Source organism: Pinus tabuliformis, chromosome 1_1 (assembly GCF_031772625.1).
Source record: "Pinus tabuliformis cultivar Carrire ecotype Pingquan chromosome 1_1, CPIR1, whole genome shotgun sequence".
Lineage (NCBI taxonomy): Eukaryota > Viridiplantae > Streptophyta > Pinopsida > Pinales > Pinaceae > Pinus > Pinus tabuliformis.
This window is the reverse complement of record NC_142297.1, coordinates 901,369,371-901,391,695: the sequence shown is the minus strand read 5'-3', so window position 1 is coordinate 901,391,695 and position 22,325 is coordinate 901,369,371. Positions and strand designations below refer to the sequence as shown.

The 22,325-nt window shown below is 38.6% G+C and overlaps 1 protein-coding gene across 2 annotated transcripts in view; it reads right to left on the bottom strand.

Annotated features, from left to right (window-relative positions):
* Window positions 1–20,037, bottom strand: part of APX3 (ascorbate peroxidase 3) — a 232,400-nt gene extending 212,363 nt beyond the window's left edge. Inside the window, exons 1-2 of one of the 2 annotated variants that reach the window (XM_089392980.1) lie at window positions 19,884–20,037; window positions 19,674–19,799 (exon numbers count right to left, since the gene is read on the bottom strand). In XM_089392980.1, coding sequence (XP_089249106.1) covers window positions 19,674–19,789 — 116 coding nt within the window. In that variant the 5' untranslated portion in view covers window positions 19,790–19,799; window positions 19,884–20,037. The other variant, XM_089392979.1, reaches the window with a different exon arrangement.
* Window positions 20,038–22,325: the final 2,288 nt, after the last annotated feature.

Below are 22,325 nucleotides of genomic sequence, written 5' to 3'. Positions count from 1 at the left end.
ATAGTTGTGAGGTGTATCAGTGTACCCCACAGATATACCCAACTCTGCTGTCAGCTCTAGCTTTTTCCTCGCTTCCTTGGAAACATGACAATAAACTAATGATCCAAAGATCTTGAAGTGTGACACATCTGGTTTCTTCCCTGAAAAAGCTTCCTCTGGTGTACTCATGCCAAGAATCCTGTGAGGACTCCTGTTCTGCAAATAGACCATTGTGTTTCATGCTTTAGCCCACAAGTGTAGAGGTAGGCTTTGGTCATGCAACATCGCCCGTGTTGCTCCCACAATACTTTTGTTCTTCCTCTTAGCCACCCCATTTTGTTGTGGGTTATGAGGTGTTGTCAACTCCCATCGAATGCCTTCCTTTGCACAGAAATTTTTAAACTCATTCGACACATACTCACCATCATTATCGCTCCTGAGAACCTTCACTTTCCTTCCAGTCTCTTTCTCAACAAGTGCTTTAAACTCAACAAATTTGGAGAATGTCTGGTCTTTCTTTTGCATGAAGTAGATCCAACACTTCCGTGAGAAATCATCTACAAATATAACATAATACCTGTGCTTGGCAGTGGAGGCTGTCGAGAAAGGTCCACATACATCAAAGTGGATCCTTTCAAGGATTGCATGCGCCCTGTTGTCTTGATCATTGAAGGTGGATTTTGTGTACTTCCCCAATGTACACCCTTTGCATGTATCTCGCTGCTCTAGTGCTCCATTGGGGAGGCCTGTAGAAATCTGTTACATGATCTTCAAAGCACCATGATGCAAATGGCCAAGTCTTCTATGCCATAATTCGTCGACATATTGGCTCTGCACCTTCTCTGCTTTTGTGCTCAATGTTGCACAGTTTTCCACATCTAATTTGTAGTGGTTCTTTACTCCAACCTCGATCTACTTCACTTGTCCTATGGCGATGTGTCTCAAGAAAGCCTTCCTTTTGTTGAATATCACATCGTAGCCACGGTCTTCCAACACCGCGACGAAAACTAGATTCTTCTTCAGAACCAGTACATACATCACATCCTTGAGGCTGAGAGGGGATCCAAACTCCCTCTGAAAAGTTACGGTACCAATACCGGTCACGCTATACCTTGCATCATCTCCCATCTCGATGTGCATTTAGAGATCCTTCTCCTCCAAGTCACTGAAAAATTCTTTGTTGCTCATCATGTGGAATGAAGCATCGATGTCGAGATACCACACACTACCCATCATTGTGCTCGCCATGCATGCAATGAGGGTAAAATCAAGTTTGAACTATGAAGCCAAGGCTTCTCCCGCTGCTCCTCTTGCGGTCTTCCTGCTTGCCTTCTTATGTGGACATTTCATGGCATAGTGTCCCAAATCATGACAGTGAAAGCACTTGATTTTGGACAAGTCTTCTTCTTGCCCCCTTGACCAAATTCTGCTTTGGATTGGGATTTCTTCCCTTTCCTATTCTTTGCCTTTCCAACAAGGCACGGTTCTCCTCATCCTCGACCTTGGATGAAGTCTCGTCTTTGTTACTCTGCCTTATTTCTTCCTGCACTAGATTGGACCATAACCGCTCCCAGCTTGGTAGTTTCTCTCTACCATTTACCGAATCTTGATAACTATGCCAACTCTTAGGAAGGCCTAAGAGGACTAGAGCTACCAGATCTTCTTCAGGGACAATAATACTGACCCTACCAAGTTCATCACGACACTGTGTAAACCTACTCAGGTACTGCGAAATTATTTCATTCTTTTGCATCTTAATACTTCAAAGCTTGTCCTTGAGTGTCAGCTTCCTGTGGTCACTATTGTTCTCAAACAACTCGGTCAGTGTTTTCCACATCGCGAACAGAGTCTCTTTCCCGTGGAGATTCGAGACAATATGATCTCGAACTCCCTCCAATATGATCCTCCTTGCTTTAGCCACATCCTTCTTCCACTGAGCAAGATCCTGGGCATCAGATGTTGGGGGTTTTGCTACATCTATCTTGATGTATTCTAGTAGCCATTATCATCCAATATTGCCTCCATTCGAATCTTCCATGCCATAAAATTTGTGGTTCCTTCCAAAGCATACTCGAGCCTGAGTCCATTGAAAGCCATCTTCTCAGTCCTGGAGAAAACCTATAACACTGATCTTCAAATTTGAACCTCCTACAATGACAACTTTGAATTCTCTTCTCTACTATGAATCTAGCTCTGATACCATGTAGAAATTAATGTGTAGATTCTAAACTGCTCATGAAATTTACTAAATCACAAGACTAGAAGCTACTCTACTAATCTGCGGAAGCAAATTCACGATCGAGAACACAAATCATTAACATGCATCAAGATTTAACACACATACACAGAGATTTATATAGGGGAAAGCAACTGCTCAAAACCCCTTACTATCTGTATTGCATTAATCAAAAGAATCTAGATGAATACAAAATGCTTTACCCAAGATTGAGCTCAACCTACACCTGTTACTTCTATCCTCTGCCTAACTGACTGACCTTGGCCAATACTTAGCCAAAATTTCGAGCCTCCAAGCCCCTATTTCCTTACGTTGTTCCTCATGGAATTAGCCCCCTATTATTTAGGAAAATCCTCAATCTGGATTGCACATTTCCTATAGGTCCTTCTCTGACTGCACGCATGACCTATACAACTTGGAATAGTTTACGACTAATAGTACACTGCCCTTTTACTCCAATCTCAATTGGGTAACTCGAATCCTCTGAATGCATGAGTTAATTTAGGTTGATTGATCAGTTAACTAGATGATCACTTAGTGTAAAAAATGTTACACACCCTTCACTAAACCTCCACTAGTTCTACTAACAGTGAGAACTAGTTACACTGCCAATAACTCAAATTAACTAAAACAAATTGCTACAAATTAGCAATCAATCATGTAGAACTGAACTCAAGTGTCTCCAACTCGAATTTACTGAACTAACTGAGTGACAAGAGCCATGTCACCTCAGTTAACTACCTCCAAGTATTCTATGGAAATTGAAATTGGAATTTCTCATTATTTAATCAAGGCAAAAATTAGGAATTTCTTGTTGCATTTTCAACAATACTTTATGAGGGTGTCAGAAATTAGAGACCAGCTACAAGAGTTGGGAGAAATAATGTTTGATAAGGAAATGACCACCATAGTGCTCAATGCCCTTCCAAAGGAATGACACAACTTTACATCAAGCATTTATGGAAAGTTGGTCATTGTGCAAAATTGAAGAAACCAGGCTGAAAGCAAAAAGTGATGTAGGGTCAAACGAGCAAGCACAAGCATTTGTTGCCATAATTAAGCAGAAAGGAAAATTTGGAAGGTTTGGTCCTCAAAAAAAGAACAAGAAGAATATGTTGAAGATCCAATGCTATGGCTGTCATGAATATGGGCACTACAAGAGGGATTGTCCAAAGCGCAAGAAGGACAACAACAAAAGAGGAAGGCAAGAAGTTCATATCACTGAAGAAGTAGAAGAAGATGAAAAGAAGAAATTAAAGAAGGGGGAAGGGAAAAATCTCTACTATGATTGAGATAATCTTCTCCACCAAGTTCTTTTTAGTTTTTGTAAAAGTATAGCTATCATGGTAGGAAACTCTAGAAGCATGATAGGATGCATCATTTTAGGAGATGGCATTATAAGAGCATACAATTGAAGCAAGAGCGCATGACATCATCATAAGAAGCTTGAAAGATAGTTGAAGTAGAAGTCTATGGTAGTCATCATTAGAAGAAAGTAGCTCTTGGTAACCTCATTGGAAGCATAAGTAGTACTTATGGGTAGAAGAAAGTCATCTAGTGTAGAGTTCATCATACATCATTAGAAAGAGCATTTGTAGGATGAGGATAATCAAGATCCTTCATTGGAATCTTCACTAGAAGGTTCATCTCTTAGAAGAAGCAAGTCTCGGTGAGAATTCCACCTTGGATGGGATTCATTGTTTGAATGATGGTATGATGAAGGAATGCAGCAGGTCAAGCTGATTGAAGTACTCTCAATCATGGAAAAAGACATTGTCAAAGGAAGTCCAGATGAAAAAAAGAAGAAAAGAGGTATGTATGCATATGTTTGACAAGGTCATGTAGTTGCAGATAGTATGGGTGAATACTCTACCTCTTGAGTATGGTCAAAGGAAATAGATTTCTTTCAAGATGCATGAAGGCATGGTTCACATATTGACTAGATGAAATCAACATAATATGTCTTCGTATGGAATATGAGGTGGTTGACAAAGATGAAGGAAATATGATGAAAGTTCCTGGGGAGCAATATGTGAAGAAAGAAAGAAGATATCATGAACGATGCAACTATGATTACATAGAAAAGCAAAACAACATCCGATGACTAGAAGAATTGACCAAGACATCTCCAGGAGAGAGGTATGAAGACTCTGATGAAGTCTAGAAAGGAAGGAGACCCTTGACATTGAATATGTTGGAGATGTGTCAATATGTATGCAGGATGTTGATGTTGCAACAAGGAGATGTCATGATGAAGAGCCATCACAAAAGGTAATTTTGATTTGATGTTCATTTTTTATTTTTGAACAATATCTGGATGGGTTGATACAGAGCTACCGAAAGAGAGTTGTGGATGTCATCTATAACTAGCACTCGTGTGGTTGGATGGAAGATCCTGAAGGAAACATGATGTGGAAGAGGTAGTTGTAGGAAGGAAAGCCAGATGCAGACTAGAAGATCACTTGGAAACAAGTGCAAAGATGACATGACTAAATTGAGAAAGTGATGGAGGCCAATGCCCTACAAGATGAAGAAGGAATTCAAGACATTGAATGGAGTAGTTATACAAGCAGTTGAAGGTCCCATGATCTCCACAAAAGAAGAAAGTTGTTTTTGGAATTAAGTCCCTGGTTAAAAGGAAGCTTGGACAAGTCCCTGGATAAGAGAGAACTTAGGTACATTCCTTTTATAGGAATGGGTACATTCCTTTAGTGGAATGGGTATATCCTCCCTAGTTGAGAGGGAGAGATAAACACATCATTCTTGTCTTCACTTTGGAAGAAAGAATGGAGGATTGGGTAAGCATGTAGCATCTGGTATTCTTTAAGGACTGGGAATCCAAGATAAAAATAGTCTTAGAAGGACATTACCTGTGAACACCCGGGTGGAGTATGTTCCTTGAGAGATAATGATGATGGTGTCTATAAATCATTGGTCTCGCTAGCATTGGGCTCTGATCTTGTGGAGAAATAGAGTTGTTAGTCAAGGCCTTGTTATGTGAAGGGATAGAGTTGTTACTCAAGGCCTTGTTATGTGACAATGTTGGATGGTATGATGCTTAACAGATGGGTTACCAATTTCTTCTTATGAGAATTCTTCAGATTGAGAATGTCCAAGTACCTTGTATGAATTATGAATACCTCCCTAGTTAAGAGGGAGTGTTGAAATATGTAACTAGGTTCGGTCTTCATAATGACATATGTAATCATGATTTGATGTATTTGATGTAATGAAAAATATAAAATTATTATTGTTGATCTTGAGGCATGGCTTTCATGCTCAAGAAAATTTAATTTTAGGTCAAGCTCCCATTGTGAGCTTCTAGGGCTTGTCATTAAGTCTACAAGTCATTAAAGTCATTGTCGTGTATGAAACACCCATTTGGGGCATGTTACATATTGTAAAGAAATTTATTCAAGTCAATGTTAAGAGTTTAAAGACCCTCCAAGACCTCGTCACAAGTGCTACAACAATTTGGCCTTCAAAAGGAGCAATCGAACTATCTAGAAGGACATATCGGCCTAGGAATGATGACAAGTCGGCCTAATAGCATGGGAGAGGAGCCTATATATAGGAGGACTCGACCTCACTCAAGAGATCATCCATCAAGCATCCACGACAAAGAGAGAAGTGTGAATAGGAAAGGAAGAAAGCCTCTTGAGCAGCGAAGAGAAGGAGAAGAAGATCGAAGTCTTCTAGCATTGTTTTTGGGTCATTCATCTCACACGTGTGACTGCAGCTAGGGTTTATGCAGTTAGGTATTGCAGACCTTGAAGGATCCAAGATATAGCCCAAGGAAGAAGTGTATTTGCTAGCTGAATTCACAAGAAGAAGTGTCCAAGACAAGCGAAGGAGAGAAGCCTCACAAATCTGCCCCAATCAGCTCACACGTGTGGGATCTCTGTAATTGCAGGCAGGCTGAAAATTGCAGGCCTGTAATAAGAGGTCGAAATTAAAGAGAAGTCGAAAACAGTGGTGTAGCAATCAATTTGACCAGCGTTGACTTAGAAGGAAGAAAATATTTTCAAGGGAAGAATTGTGACTTGGTCTTAGAGAGGTTCTTTGTCAAGGGTCTAGGTCTTCGAATTCGTCAATTGAAGATTCTATAAGAAGAAGAATTCTAGAGGGTTTTTCTCTCAAGATTAGAGAGGTTTTGGCCCTGGTTGATCGCCTACATCTTGTGTCCTTTGTCTTATTGTTCTTTGTGATTTGGTAGTTGTTTAATGAAGAAAACAGTAACAATAAACTGAAGAAGAAGTTAATTAAGTGAAGTAAAATTACATCACAAACAGTAATCAAGCAAAAGAAATCGTCCTATGTTGTTGCCCCTAGATTTCTCAACAGAACCTTATGGAGGAGGCAAAGTTCTAGAGGTCGAGTTTTTCTAATAAGGAAGCCAAGTTCAAGAATCATTTGTTGAGGGAATTTCTATTGCTAAGAAGGTCGTGTTTAGGAAGCCAAGTGCATGTGCGAAGGACAGAGGAGCAGCTACCAAAATGGCAAGCTTTCATTGACTAATATTGACTTTTCTACAAGCTTTGGTGTTGATAAATCAAGGAGTTGGTGCTTCCTTTCAGTTTGTGCCAATAAATCGAGGAGTTGGTGCTTCCTTTCAGTTGATGCTGATAAATTTGAATGTACTCTTTATATATATATAGAAAAGCATTTTGTGGTTTTCACATAAGAATCTTTGTGTTTTGTCTATTTATGTGCTTTGCTTTATACCTGTGAATGAATTTACAAGTTTTTTAAGTTAAAAATCGTTAATATTGATTCACCCCCCTCTCAATATTGCTTAATATTCCAACAACCCATATAAAAGGGGTTATGTATCAAAATTCAAACTCGTCGATATGCTAGTATGATAAGCACTTGGGCATGATACTTGGTTTTGGGAACTTGTTTAATGTAGTGTTTGGTGCTAAGGTATTAAGAGTCCTTGGTGTTTTTGCATGGTTGTAATGTTAAGTGTGAAGCGGGTATGACGCTCAATCCTATTTGATTGACACTCAGTGCTAATCTTATACAGCTTGGCAATATAACAAATATTTATAAGGTTTGGTTGGAGTTAAGCACTCAAACAATGCTTGAAGCGGGAATTAGTTCCCAATCATTTGCCTATTGAAGAAGGGACTTGACAACAACTAGGTATTCGAAGAGGTGGAAAGACATTGGTGGAAGGTCAAAGTGGATGCACCTAGCATCAATATAGCTATGAGGATGACTTCAAAAGTGTATGGGAATGAGACAAATTTAAATAATGCCAACAAACTGACTAAGTTAACCTCATACAATTTAAACCATAAGATGACAAAATAGGGAATGAATAAATGGTGATATAACTTATGGTTACCATCCACTTAGGTCATAATCGAATGAACCAAGGAAACGCCCAATCATTGCCAAGCAAACCCTTAACATATAGTTCAATATAGCTATCCCAGTTGCATGACTCCAAGATGAGAGAGATGACCTCTTTAGGCTGCAAACAACCTGTACAACCTACATATGGCCCTCATACAACCTCGAGTACCAAGAAAACATTGCACCCAAGTTATTGGGTAGTACAACCTTAATCCACCTGTACAATTGTGGAAAAGAAACAATTGTTGTGTATAGCTTCAACAGTCACAAGATTTGTGGTACGTCAAGTTCAAAACTAGAAACTTAGCTAAGTAATTGCAATAGCTATTTTATGACGGCCATTGATCTTCAATTTCAAAGTGCATCAAATGGTGGAAAATATAACATTGTTGGTGATCTTCATTTGCTCATGGAGAATGAAACCATGAAGGAAAATTGCAGAACTACCTCTAAGAATGGATTCTCACAAGTTTAGATTTAATTTGAAGTTATTCAAAATGCACCCGAACTCTACTTGGAAATATGAATTTATAAAAATATATAAATTGTTTCTTCTTTCCGAACTTAATGTTGAATTTTATGGACCATTTTGCATTGCCATTTTTTTTAAATTTACCTTGGCCAAGTTCAAACTCAAATTCGAGCCAAGTGACTTAGCGCATGAGAACAAACAATACATCAAAAGTAGAAATAGTAATATCTAATTGTCAAAGCACACCCATTCTTTTCCATTACACAAAGGCACGTCATGCTTCCTTGTAACCTCCAAAATTCTACTGAGGGCAAGGATAGCTCCACCCCTTCTTTTATATCTACTTTTACCTCTAGATCTAAGTAGTGCTTCTCTCTTTTCTAAGGTTTACTTTCTTGCTATAATATTTACTACTTTTATCTTCACTTGTATTTATTTGCTTTTGGCACTTTGGAATTGCCTTCACACATCGACATCATGATTGTAGTTTGTTGTATTCTATGGCTTTATTGACCTAAGATTCTTGTATCTCATTTGTCAAGTATTGTGTCGAGCTTGAAACATTGCCCATCTTTGTAATTATATATTATTGATAATTGTAAATTATAATTAGTTGTGGGATCGGCGACCTTGAAAACAGGGAAGAGCGGAAGAGCGGAAAACTAAGACGGAGGGTTTCTGCGTGGGATTTTCGCCATGGACGGGGGCAGAGGAGGGAGCTCCACTCCCTCCTTCAGAGAGGTCGTGGTTAACAAGAGCAAGGCCCCTCCAGAATCAGACAGAGGCAAAACGATGGAAGGAGGAAAAAATAGGGAACAGGAAACAGAAAATAACAAGGAGAAGGAAAATGTTGGCACAAAAGACAAAGAGGAAAATGACAAAAAACAGGGAACAAAAGACAGGAAACAAAAGGGACCATGCAAGCCCAAAGCTGAAGTCACTCCCAGAGTTATCTTAAATAACCCTGAGCTGCAGGCCCACAGGGAGCACATGCAGACTTATGCAATCATATGCAAATTCATGGGACTATGGCCCACCGAAAAGGCTTTACAAACATGGATCAGATACCACTAGAAGCCTAAAGGAAGCATTGATCTTCATCTAGGATCCAAGGGTTTTTTCACTGTGGTGTTTGCAAACATTGAGGACAAAGACAGAGTGTTTGAAGGCGGGCCCTACTTCTATGCAGCAGCAGGGCTCTACATGCGGCCGTGGATGATGAACTTCGTGCTGGAGCGGGAAACCTTTACCTCAGTGCCGGTTTGGGTAAGACTCTATTCGCTACCTCTGGATTATTGGCAAATAGAATCACTAACAACCATAGGAAATAAATTAGGGAGGTATGTTAAAACTTCTGAAGCCACAAGAAGGGGTAAATATACCTCCTTTGCTAGGATTTGTGTAGAAATGGACCTATCTGGAGCTCTTCCGGACGAGGTCATACTGGAGGTTTATGATGAGGAATGGGTGCAGACGGTTGACTACGAGCATATTCCATTTAGATGTCGAAAATGTCATGAACACGGGCACCTTCTGAGAGACTGTCCTCTCAGTAAGGTAGAGAACAAAAGCAAACCTAACACAATGAAAGAAACAGATGGCTTTCACAAAGTAACTCACAAAGGTAAAAATGGCAAAAAGGGGCCAAAACAACACCAAAATGGAGACCAAAAAGTGAGGCAAAATCAGTTCCAGGCTCTTGAAGAGGAGGAAGATGCAGCAGTTGAAAATCAAGTTAGGAAGGATGAAGATGATAAACAAGAAAATGAAGAAGAACAAGTTCAGGAGCAGGTAAAGGAAAAACAAAAAGAGATAATGATGAGTGAACCAGAGATGGATATGGATCAGGAGATGACCCAGAGCGAGATGGAAATGGAAGACAATGAGTTACAAGAGATTCTCGACAGAGAAAACCTAGATCTAGAAGGGTTCTTGAGTAAGGGTACAACTAATGGAGTAGAATCTCTACCACAAGAAGAATGCAATCGAATAAAGCAGCTATTCTTATGGAAAACTCAGACAAAGGGCTTGGGAGAAGATCACAACAGCGAAAGACAGGGTAAGCAGGGAGTGAAAGTGGTAAAATCAACTCCAGTATTAGCTCCAAGAAACCCGGGGAAAAAAAGGGGCAGAAAAAAGCAGAACGAGCTATTAATGGAATGTGGGAAGCTCATGATAGACTCAGGTAAGATGAAAGACCTAACCAGCTACTCCTTTACCAATCTGTAATTATGAAGTTTACAACTTGGAACATCAGAGGTCTAGGAAGTAAAAGAAAACAGAGAATGTTGAACAATAGAATGAAACAGGTAGCTCCAGATATAATTTTTGTCCAAGAAACGAAAAGCTTTGTCCAAAAGATAAGACAAATCCATAGTAAGTGGCTCAGTAGATATGAGTTTATAGAAGTCAAAGCAGAAAATACAGCAGGGGGTATCCTCATCCTATGGAATCCCCAAAAAATAGGTATTATTGATGCGGAAGCAACAAGGAATTATTTATCAGTTGTCATTCAGCCTGTAGGAGACAAGGAGACTTATCTGGTAACGAATGTCTACGGCCCACAAAGGTTAGATGACAAAATCAAGTTTATTGAGTCCTTAGTGGACCTTCGAAACAGATTTGCAAGGATACCGTGGGTTATAGGAGGAGATTTCAACATGATTAGATCTCTCTTGGAGAAAAAAGGGGGCACAAGAGCACTAAACAAAGATTCCTCAACTTTCCAAATTTTTTCTGAAAATATGAAGCTGGTGGACATTGAGACAAATAATGGTCTTTGCACTTGGAACAATAAAAGAGGAGGGGAATCCCAGGTAGCTTCAAAGCTAGACAGATTCATGATCTTGGAAGAGCTCATGCTTCTAGACAAGGAAATTACAGCAGATATCCTTCCTTTTGGAGGCTCAGATCACTGGCCGATTCAAATGGAGATCAAGGGCATTGGTACCCCAAGAAACAAACCATTTAGGTTTGAAAATATTTGGCTTTCACACCCGGATTTCATCAACAACATTGAAAAATGGTGGGCTGAAGACCTACAGATACAGGGATCATCCATGTACCTGTTACACAAGAGATTAAAACACATCAAGCAGAAGCTAAAGGAATGGAACCAGAAGGAATTTGGCAATATTTTCACAAGTAAAAAAATTGTAGAAATCAAAATCCTAGAGCTCAACCAAGCTCTGATCAAGAATGGCTTTGATAAAGACAAAAATGAACAAGCAGAGAAATATCACCAAGAATGGGAAATGTTGTGTAATCAAGAAGAAATTTTTTGGAAACAAAAATCTAGGGTTCTCTGGCTTAAAGAAGGAGAACGAAATACTAAATTTTTCCACAGATCTACCATTGCGAACAGAAATCACAACAGAATCTCTTCGATCAAGAACGAGAATGGCCAGATTCTTCAATCCCATGAGGAGATAGATGCAGTGTTAGTAAAGCATTTTCGGGGCATTGCCAAGGAAAATTTTTCAGGAAGAGAACCTTTCATTAAGAACTTAATAGAACATATTCCTAAACTGGTATCCAGAGAGGACAATTGTAATCTCAACAGACTTGTAACTGAAAAGGAGATCAGTGAGGTCCTCAAGGAAATGCAAAATGGCAAGGCACCAGGTCCGGACGGATTTAATGTGGATTTCTTCAAAGCCTGCTGGCATATTGTTAAAAGAGATATTGTTGAGATTGTCGAAGACTCCAGGCGGAACAAGACCATTTTGAAAGCTCTCAATACCTCCTTCATTGCGCTTATTCCAAAACAGGATAATGCTCAAGCACCCGAGAGCTACAGGCCCATTGCCTTATGCAATGTGGTCTATAAGATAATTTCCAAGGTTGTGGCTAACAGACTTAAACCCCTGCTGCCCACGCTCATCTCCGGGGAACAAACAGGGTACGTAGAAGGAAGACAAATTCTGGACAACATAATTCAAGCTCACGAGGTGGTTCACTCGTTAAATTGCAACAAGAGAGCGGGCATGATCATGCAACTGGACATAGCGAAAGCATATGACAAAGTAAATTGGATTTACATCAAAAAAGTGCTCACAGCATTTGGTTTTGATCATAATTGGGTCAGATGGGTCATGGCCCTTGTGACTTCTTCCAGCTTTTCAATTTTAGTGAATGGCTCTCCTTCTGAACTTTTTCTCCCTTCCAGGGGTCTTAAACAGGGAGATCCGCTTTTGCCTTTTCTCTTCATCCTCATGATGGAAGGGCTGGGGCAGTCCATCAAGCATGCAAGAGTAATGGGAAAAATTCAGGGACTCCAACTTTCAGAGAATGGGCAAGTTCTGACTCATCAACAATTTGTAGATGATACCATGCTACAGGGAATTCCCACAGTTAAAGAAGCACTTGCTTACAAACAAATTTTAATGACTTCGCGAAGGCCACAGGTATGGAAGTAAACCTTTCCAAATCAAAAGTCTTTTTCTTTAACACTCATATAGCCATACAGAGAAATGTCTCCAGAATTTTAGGCTTTCAAAGAGAATCCCTTCCCTCTAAGTATTTGGGAGTTCCTCTTACAGCTAAACCCCGTCACAAGAGTATATGGGATCCTCTAGTAACTAAAATGCAAGACAGGGTCAGGAAATGGACAAACAGATCTCTAAATTTAGCTGGTAGATTGGTTCTTACTAAAGCAGTTCTCCAAGCGATCCCAATCTTTATGCTATCAGCCCTCCCAGCTCCAATAGGAGTCTTACAGCAATTTTGGAATATTCAACGAGATTTTCTCTGGGGCAAAGAGGAAACAAGGAAAAAATGGGCCTTAGTCTCGTGGGAAAAAATCTGCAAACCCAAGAACCAAGGAGGCCTGGGTTTGGACGATCCTGAGATTCTCAACAAGGCTCTTGGAGCCAAGCTCTGGTGGAGGTGGGTTAAGGATCCTAAAGCTCAATGGGCAAGCATCTGGAAGGAAAAATATGCCAATGACTGGTCGGCTTCTGAAATCATTCGTATGACAGGAACTAGGAAAGGCTCCCCCATATGGAACAAGGCCTGGGAGAATAGAGAAGTGGTTCAAAAAAATAGTTTCTGGGAAATCAGAGAGGGAGATCTGGCACTTTTCTGGGAGGACAAATGGCAACAAGAACCGAATCTATTGAAGGAAGAATTTCTAAGCCTCAAGCATGAGACTGACAATCAAGGTTTAGTAAAAGTGAAAGACTTTTGGGAGAATCCACATAATGCTGGTAAATGGAGAATTTGGAAAAAAATTGAGGGCAGAGAGGATAGGACCCACAACAGTCAAGCAAAGTCCCTTAAAAGAATGTTGGATCAGAGAATAATTTTAGTAGCGGAAGGGCAGGACCAACTGAGATGGGGTAACAACAAAGAGGGCAACTTTAATATTAAGGAAGCTAAAGGTTTTCTCCTTGATCAGGAACCCCAAGCTCCAAATAAAACTTGGCAGAAGCTTTGGAGACACAAAGGTTGGATGAAAATCAAACTCTTCATGTGGTTAGTTCACCACAGGAAGATATTAACCTGGGACAACCTTAAAAAGAGGGGCATGCTGGGACCCTCCAGATGTCATCTCTGTGAGACCCATGAGGAGAATATTGAGCATCTTCTCAACAGCTGTATCTACACCGACAGGATTTGGGAGTTTTTTACCAATATTTTCAAGCAGTCTGATAGAGATAAAGAAAGTATTACTAACACTCTCATCAACTGGAGGAATAATTTTTCTACTAATGAAATTCTTAATTCAGCCTGGGATCTCTTGCCGAGTTTCATTATATGGAATGTGTGGAAAGAAAGGAACAAAAGAATATTCAAAGAGGTAAAGACTGCCCCTCTTAGCCTGGTGAAGCTGATAGCAAAACAACTTAAAGAGACAGTGGGCACCACAGTTAGGAATCTCCCCAAAAATCCTCCCTCAGTTGAAGAGTTGAGAATCCTCCAGTTGTTAGACTTGCAAGGGCTTATTCCTCAAGATCTAGACAGAGAAGCAAGTATGAGCAATAAGAGGGAGGAATACTGGCATCCTCCCCCTGAAGGTTTTCTAAAGTTCAACATTGATGGAGCTTCCAAAGGAAACCCGGGGGTGGCTGGCTTTGGGGGAGTTCTAAGGGATGATACAGGCAGCATAATCTCCCTCTTCCATGGACACTTAGGAAAAGCCACTAACAATATGGTTGAACTAATGGCCTTGGAACAATGCTTAGAATTTTTTATTCAGAACAACTGTCAAAATGTCATAATAGAAGCGGATTCAGAGTTGGTCATAAACGCTGCCAAGAGAATCAGTAATGGTACAGGGCCAGAAAAGGTCACTAAACACTGGAGGTTAACTCAGGTTCTACACAGGATCCAAGAACATCTACGGGAACTTCGCACTCTCAGATTCATCCATGTGAGGAGAAAGGCCAACAAATTGGCGGACATTCTTGCAAATCAAGGTGTCAGCTGCAAGGACAACGCAATTTTAAGGAAGTGGAACACTATGGAGCAGAGCAATCTGAAAAAACTTTGTCATAACCAGGTGGAGGAGGACAAAGCAGAGTTTAGAAGCAAAAGAACAGCATCAAACCAGTAAAGGACCGCGGTCAGAGGGCTTCTTTAGGTTGGATTGATATGTTCACGATGAGAGGTATGACAAGGTATGCGGCAAAGTCGACCACGTTCAGGATTATGCTCAGCGACCGTCGTCAGAGTTTCCTGACCGTTGTTTTTTTACGCATCACCCACTTTTTCCATTTGCTACAGTTAAAACCGCCTTGGGAGTGGGTTCATTGCGTCGCACCGCTTTTAAGTCAAAAGTGGTTTTTTAATTTTGGCAGCGATGCCACTGAGAGAGTGACATGTGGAGATGGGCCCGTTCATAATACCACTTTCCCTACTACCTAAAGGCCGTTTACTTTGGACCCGCGATATTTGGCTCAGCCGTCTCTAGCCGTCCGATGGAGAGTGAGTTTTGACCCTTGACCGTTTGATCCATTTTTGTTAAGCAACGGCGGAGATGAGTCGAGCAGGTTGGAGGCGGGGCCCATTAAGGGACGTGCATCTTGCCTTGGGGTTTTTTGTTCAGAGCCGTTGGATTGAGCCAGTTGGTTCTTCCCTGTTGATTCTGGTGAAAGTTTCGCTTCTCGGCGAGTTTAGCACGGGCCCCTCCTTGTGGTATGGTTTCTTTGGGGCACGGTTCTCTGCAAGTCCGATGGGGCCTTTTTCCTTGGCTCCGGTCCATCCACTTCCTAATTTCATTTTGGATTTATTCATGTTCAGCTTAGAGGTTTTTATAGGTAAGGTTTCTGGGTCGAGTCCTTTGCCTTGGCCAGTTCTCGGTTCCTTAGGGAGGCAATTCTCCTTCGCCACTTTTCTGAGTGGCGTTTTGTAAATTCTGTATCTTATTAATGTTAAAGAAGGTCCTACTCTTGCTTCAACAAAAAAAAAAATTATAGTTAATTGCATAGTAACAAAAAAATGGTTTACTTTCTTACATTATCTTCACGTGTATCTATTTGCTTTTGGCACTTTGGAATTGCCTTCACACATTGACACCATGATTGTAGTTTGTTGTATTATCTATCTTTATTGACTTATATTCTTGCATCTCATTTATCAAGTACCTTGTCGACCTTGAAGCATTGGCCATCTTTGTAATTGTAAATTATTGATAATAATTAGTTACATAGTAACAAAAAAATGGTCGTGGTCATTTATTTTTTCTTCAATATTTTCTTGATTATATAAAACAACTAATAAACAGCCAAGTTTGTCAATCCTTGACTTACAAACTAATGTGAATTGTTTTCTCGACATTTATGAAAAATATTAAGATTTGAAATTTTGTTGTAAAGAAGTGTTTCTTGGGAGAAATTTAAAACTCGAAGTGAAACTATTACCAATATAGATCCATATTAACCTCAAATCTATTAAGCATCAAGAGGGATAAAAAAGAAATCGGGGACCAAACTTCTCCATACTTAAAAGATCAAGATTAATATGGATTTATGCCAATTCATTTTGTTATTGTATTCTATCTATATTATTACAATCGGCTATTTTCTCATTTTTACATCAGGGACCTCAACTTTTATTTTTCTTTACTTTATTAGCGTAACGAATGTTATGTCACACATCTCATTCACGGTGAACTTTAGAGTGCACCTTGCTTCTCAACAAAAAGTGGTGAAAATTCAATCCCAAAACATGGCTCAAAGGACCTGCCCTTAACTCCTCGACCTACTCAGACTATAACCAAATACACCACTCTCATTAGTTCATTCAATAAAAAGAGGTCTACTATTGCCCTTGCTGTAAAATTCAAAGACCATTTCATACATGCTCGTAAAATTAAAATAATGTTTGAATCAATTTTTTATTTTGTGCACAAATCCATTAAGCAGAGGCTCGACATAGATTCAACCTATGCTAGCCCACTGCATGCATTTAGTGGCTTCCTGAAATAGCTCAAACCTACTTCAAGGAATTTTTCTATGCAAAGTTTAATTCAGTTATTTCCAGAAAAACCTTGCGGGGAAACCCCAGGGATGCTTCCAGATATTCGTGGATGGCATCCCCAGTAGACTTGTCCACATAGACTGAAGCACCTCACCCAAGGAAATTATAATTGGGCACTTGCTGGAATGGAACTAGCAAAATATACAGCAATATTGACCACAACTGGTTGAGCTAGCCCCTTGGGCTTCAAAGTTTTATTCATAATCCTATTTCGGTTTAATTTCCTTGGGAAAATAGGCGGTGGAAAAAGCCACCAAAATAAATTAAAACCCCGGTCTAGTTTTTTTTCAGAGAAAAAAGCATCATGTATTATATTGAGGCAATATAAAACCCAGCATGGGATACAAAAAAGTGGCATGTGAGGCCACATTCCAGGTCATTTGAGAGTCAGCAGAAGACAGATGTCCTAGTAAGCCTCATATAACAGGAAAGATGAAACATATGCAGTCATATATACAGCAGGTACATGAATAGATGCACAAAAAGAAAGCTGGGATAGACATATTCCAAAAGCAATCTGGGAAACACATTGACCAATGATACCAAAAAGCAGAACCAAAGAAATGAGGCAATCCCGAGCTAATTGGCCAGCTGAGTTGGAATTGAATCGAAAATAGCAGTGATGTGGTGAAGAATGGATTTGTAGGGATCTTTGGAATCTCAGAAAATTTTGTGATTCCTCCATTTCCATGCGCACCAAATCATGATAATGATGAGAAAACGCTTTGGCTCCCTTTGATTACACCACCATTCGAAAGCTGCATGGATAGAAACAAAAGTAACATGAGGAAAACCAAAAATAATGGCCAGATCATACCAGATTTGTTGGGAGGATTTGCATTGGAAGAACATGTGGAGATTTGATTCTTCATCGGATTCGCACATCGAACACCTGCTAGGACCATGCCAGTTCCTTTTCCTCAGGTTGTCCCATGACAGGTTCTTGTTGTAAAACACCAGCCAAGCGAAAAATATCATCCTAGGGGGGCATCCCGATTTCCAGAGTGACATTGGAAAAATAGAGTTGTTATGCGAAGCCCTTGATGAAATAAGGTCAAGATAAATGTCTTTAACTCTGGCTGTAGCCTTTGCATTTGACGTGGACCAGATTAGGTGATCAGACGTGCCATGACGTCGAATCCCGCTATCCTTTAGAGCAACTTTGACGGCACTCCATGAGGAGCACAGTTCGACAGGAAGGCAAAGATCAGTGGCATCCTTCCATAAAGGAACAAGTCCACACCAATCAGAGATAAGTTTATCCCATGTAAAAATACCACTTCTATGGAGGGAAAATAAGAGAAATTCAGGAAAAGAAATATTTCCGCGACTGCAGGCGATGGAATCAAGACCAATTAAGATGTTGTTTCCAGAGTAGATCCTCCACCTTAGATTATTTAAAAAGTGTTTCTCAACCTTTCGGAGACTGAGCCAAATGGCCGATCCTTGTTTGGTGCCGATTGCTCCAGATCTGTACCAGTATTCCAATTTTTTGCCTTTCATATATTTTAGATTAATAGTAGCACTCCATGGACCATCCCCAAAGATCCCCCTCCAGAGCGTTTTACATAGAAGAGCCTTACCGAAGGCCCTCAGGTCCATTAAGCCCCATCCTCCGTGGCACTTAGGCAGTGAAATTTTGTCCATTTTGGAAAGATGGAATTTAGACTGTTCAGATTTTCCGCCCCAAATAAAATTTGCCGTGACCCTGTTCAACATGTGAATAATGCTTGCCGGGAGAAAGAATAAGTGAGCCCAATAAACAGCCATCTGCATTAAAACAAATTGAGAGAGAATGACTCTGCCTGCCAAGGATAAACTCCGGTGTTCCCATGCGGATATCTTTTTATAATATCTTTCTGTCAGCCATTGCCAATCATATTTGGAATAACCCTTAGCTTTGAGATGAAAACCTAAATATTTGAGGCCCTCCTTGAGCGATCTTGACTCAATATCGAATAATTCAGATATCCAGTTAACCATCTCCATGTTGGCATCGTTGTGATATAGAGAGGATTTCCCTTTGTTGATATAGAGCCCAGAAGCTCTTTGAAATCTTTCAAGAATATCTTTTAAACAGGTCCACGATGTTCTACATAGCATTGCAAATAAGAGCACATCATCAACAAAAAGGTTGTGTGAGATGGAGATTTGCCTGCAGATCTTAATAGGCTTGCATCGATTTTCAGCAACCGCTTTGTTGATGTGGATACTAAGAGAGTTCATGGCTAGAATGAATAAAAGAGGCGAGAGGGGACATCCCTGACGCAAACCTCTTTCAGCCTGAAAATAATGAGAGGGAATGCCATTTATAATGACTGCGTAGTTCACGTTCTCTATGCAAGCCATGATCCATAAAATCCGATCTTTAAAATTCCCAATTTAAAGGATAGGCATAACTCCTTGTGCATCAAGCTCAAAGAAAACGATCATTTCTCAGCATTCGAAGGATCAAACTTTGGATTTCGCGAAATCAAGAAAATGTAGCTCTTACGGACCAGTTTTTCCGAAAATTTGAACAAAAGTTCTTATGCGCCAAAAATTTCAGAAAAAATCGGTGTATAAAATTTCCTTGAGAAAATGAGCTGTATGTAACGCCCCTCAAATGATTTAAAACCCTGGTTTCATTACCAAACCCTGTGATGACAAAATTCAAATCCGATCTTCAAAATTCGCAGTTCATCATTGTTTTAAAGGATAGCCATGAATTCTTGCACAGAACAACTGAGAGAAAACAATCAATCCCCCGTAGTAGTTTATGGATGAGACTCCTAATGCAGAGAAATCAATAGAATGTAGTTCGTCTACACAGAAATTTTCTCAAAATATAAACGAAAATTATTATACATCGGAAGTTTCAGAAAAATCAAATGAAAATTTTTGTAAATCGAATTTTCATGAAATTTTGAACGAAACTTCTTGTACGCAGATTTTTTTCTGAAATATTAAGCGCAAAAATCTTTTATACCTAAGTTTTCTGAAAATTTAAACCAGAATCGTAATAGAGCTAAATTTTCCCGAAAAATTGAACGACAATTACTATACGGCAAATTTTACTGAAAATTTAAAAGAGAAATATAGAGGGAATGAGAAGGTGAAATTTGAAAGAGAAAAAGCAGAAAAGATATAAGAAACACATACGCGAGACGAAGCATGATGGGCGCGCAATTCTTTTCAGCAATGAGAGCCCGCAGGTCTCGGCGTGCCTTGTCAATGGACTTGAGATACGCGGCGTCCACCACTGGAGCCATCGGCATGATTGTGAAACTGTAGAAAACAGGGTTAGCGGGGTTCGATGGTTGGATCTTAAACAGAAAAAATGGAGCAACGAGCGGTGAGAAAGAAAACCACCTGGCGGATGGAATAGAGACAACGATAGCCAATCGGATCAGAATCAGTTGGCTTCCTCTAGTTATTGGAGCAGGCTAGGATTAGATATTTTCATTTTATATTGCATTCTTTTGCCCTTCCAGAAAGTCCAAGATGGTGAACTGTATTTATGACGGTGTGTTTATCCACTTCGCTAAAATGGACGTTATATTTAACGTTATTTTATCTGCTTAGCTAGTTTGTGCTTTAACCCTCAATAATATGAAGCACCTTTGCTATTTTTAGAGCGCGCCAGGGCCCCGCTCCAAAACTAGGAGAGGTCATCCTCTTAGATGTGGCAGCTTTTTCCATGTGAACAGAAGCTTGTCACGTGTGATTTGGTTTTGACATTTGTGGCCCTTATATATCCTTTAACTTTTTCTTTTATTTTTTTTAAATAATATTCTATTTTGTCTTTTCATAAGAGAATGTTTTTAACAAATTTAAAATATAATAACAAATGGTTTAGTGAATGGGGTATTTGTTCGAAGGTATGCCCCATAAACAGTAAAGAGATAAAAGTTTTTGTTATGGAAAAATTTCACAAACGTATTTGGGATAAGGAGCTAGGAAAAAATAAAAATTATTATATTGAAGTGTTTAATCTCACTCATAGTCATCAACCAAAAGTATACATAGAGGTCAATATCTCTTTGAGAGCCAAAATCTTTATTGCTCAATTAAGGACTAATTTTCATCAACTCAATAGCTAAACAGAGGGCTGGAAAAGGCCAAAGGAAGTGTGGGAGGAAAGAGTATGCATTTTTTGTTTTTCTCGAAAAGTGGAAGCAGAAAAACATTTCATTTTAGAATGTGAGGCCTTTAAAGACAACACGGAAAGTTATGAAACTATGTTGGCCCAGAAGCTGAGAGCATTTATTTTGAAACTTCACAGAAAAAAGGTCGAATACATCAAGCAGATGAAAAACCAATATGTCCCATAGGCTATCTTTATCTTGGTGAATGTTAAAATAATTTCTTTCTTTCTTTCTTTATTCTTCTATAAGCTTTTTATTTTAATTTTAAATGTTTGTATTTTTATTCAAAATATATGGGCTTTTTATATCATTTTTAATGTTTTATTTGACCAATTGTATTTTTATTAATTTGGTTGTTTATATATATATATATATATAATTTTTTATGTTTTATTATTTTTGTTGTAATGTTAATAATTTAATTTATTCAAAATATATAATTTATTTATTTATTATATATATATATGTGTGTGTGTTTATTATATATTATTTATTTATTTATTTGTATTTTTATTAATTATGTTGTAATGTTAATAATTTATTAAAATATTGGTATTTATTTGAAATTATTGATGGTAGGTTTAGAATGACATTTTTCTTCTATTTCTTCTCCTCCATTTAATCTAAATTTACTTTTATATTAAGTCATTTATTACACCTATCTAACATGGATGCTATGGTGTGCGGTGTTTGATATGTGGATTAATTTATTTTGAGTCATTTATTATACTTGTCAAATGTTCGTGACATCACATGGTATACCGTATTTGAGTTGTTTTTAGTGAGATTTTTTTGAAGTTTTTTTTGGTCTAATTTCTCTAAAATCTCACTGGAACTTATTGAAATCACAAGTTTGATGGGTAACCCATGCACAATTCAAGTGCCCTAGGGGTTTTCTAGGTGTTGAGTCCATATATACTGTCAAAAAACCAGTTTAAATAACACAAATCAAGATTTGACCTCAAATGTTTCGGCACCGGAAAGTCCAAAAATTTGCGTCTAAAAATTAGCGCTAAAAACAACTTCATATGGTATTTGATATGTGTATTAGTTTAGCAGTTGAACATAAATTTAATAGATTTTTTAAAGTTTAATGGTATATTATTATATCTTTTAATATTTAATAAGAGGCACTTTATAGTTTAGTATGGAGGAGATGATGTTACTTTATTACATTTAAAAATAATAAAATAATACTTACATTACCAAACTGAAAATAGTAGTAATAGAAAAATTAATGTAAGCCATAAATAAAATAATTCAATTTCATCTTAATTTTTCATTAACTTCATATACAAAGATAAAGTAATTGAAAGTTTAAAGAAAAAAGCGCACAAAAATTTAATTACTTTTTAATATGAGGTAGATATGGAGCTGACAATAAATAATATTATTGATATTTACATGATATGTAATTCATTATATATTTAGTTTACATGTAATAATTTAAAACAAAACTATATTAATAACAACAACAACAAAATTGTGTCAATCACAAGTAAAATATTTCAATGTCCATATTAAACAAGTATTGCAGGGCAGCTTAGTCCATGCCACTCAAGTTAGAAATTATGCTCTCGAAAAAATTGCATAAAACAATATAACCAACATTGTTCATTGCTCAATTAATATTATTTAATCCTATAGTCTTGTTTTAGTAGTAACT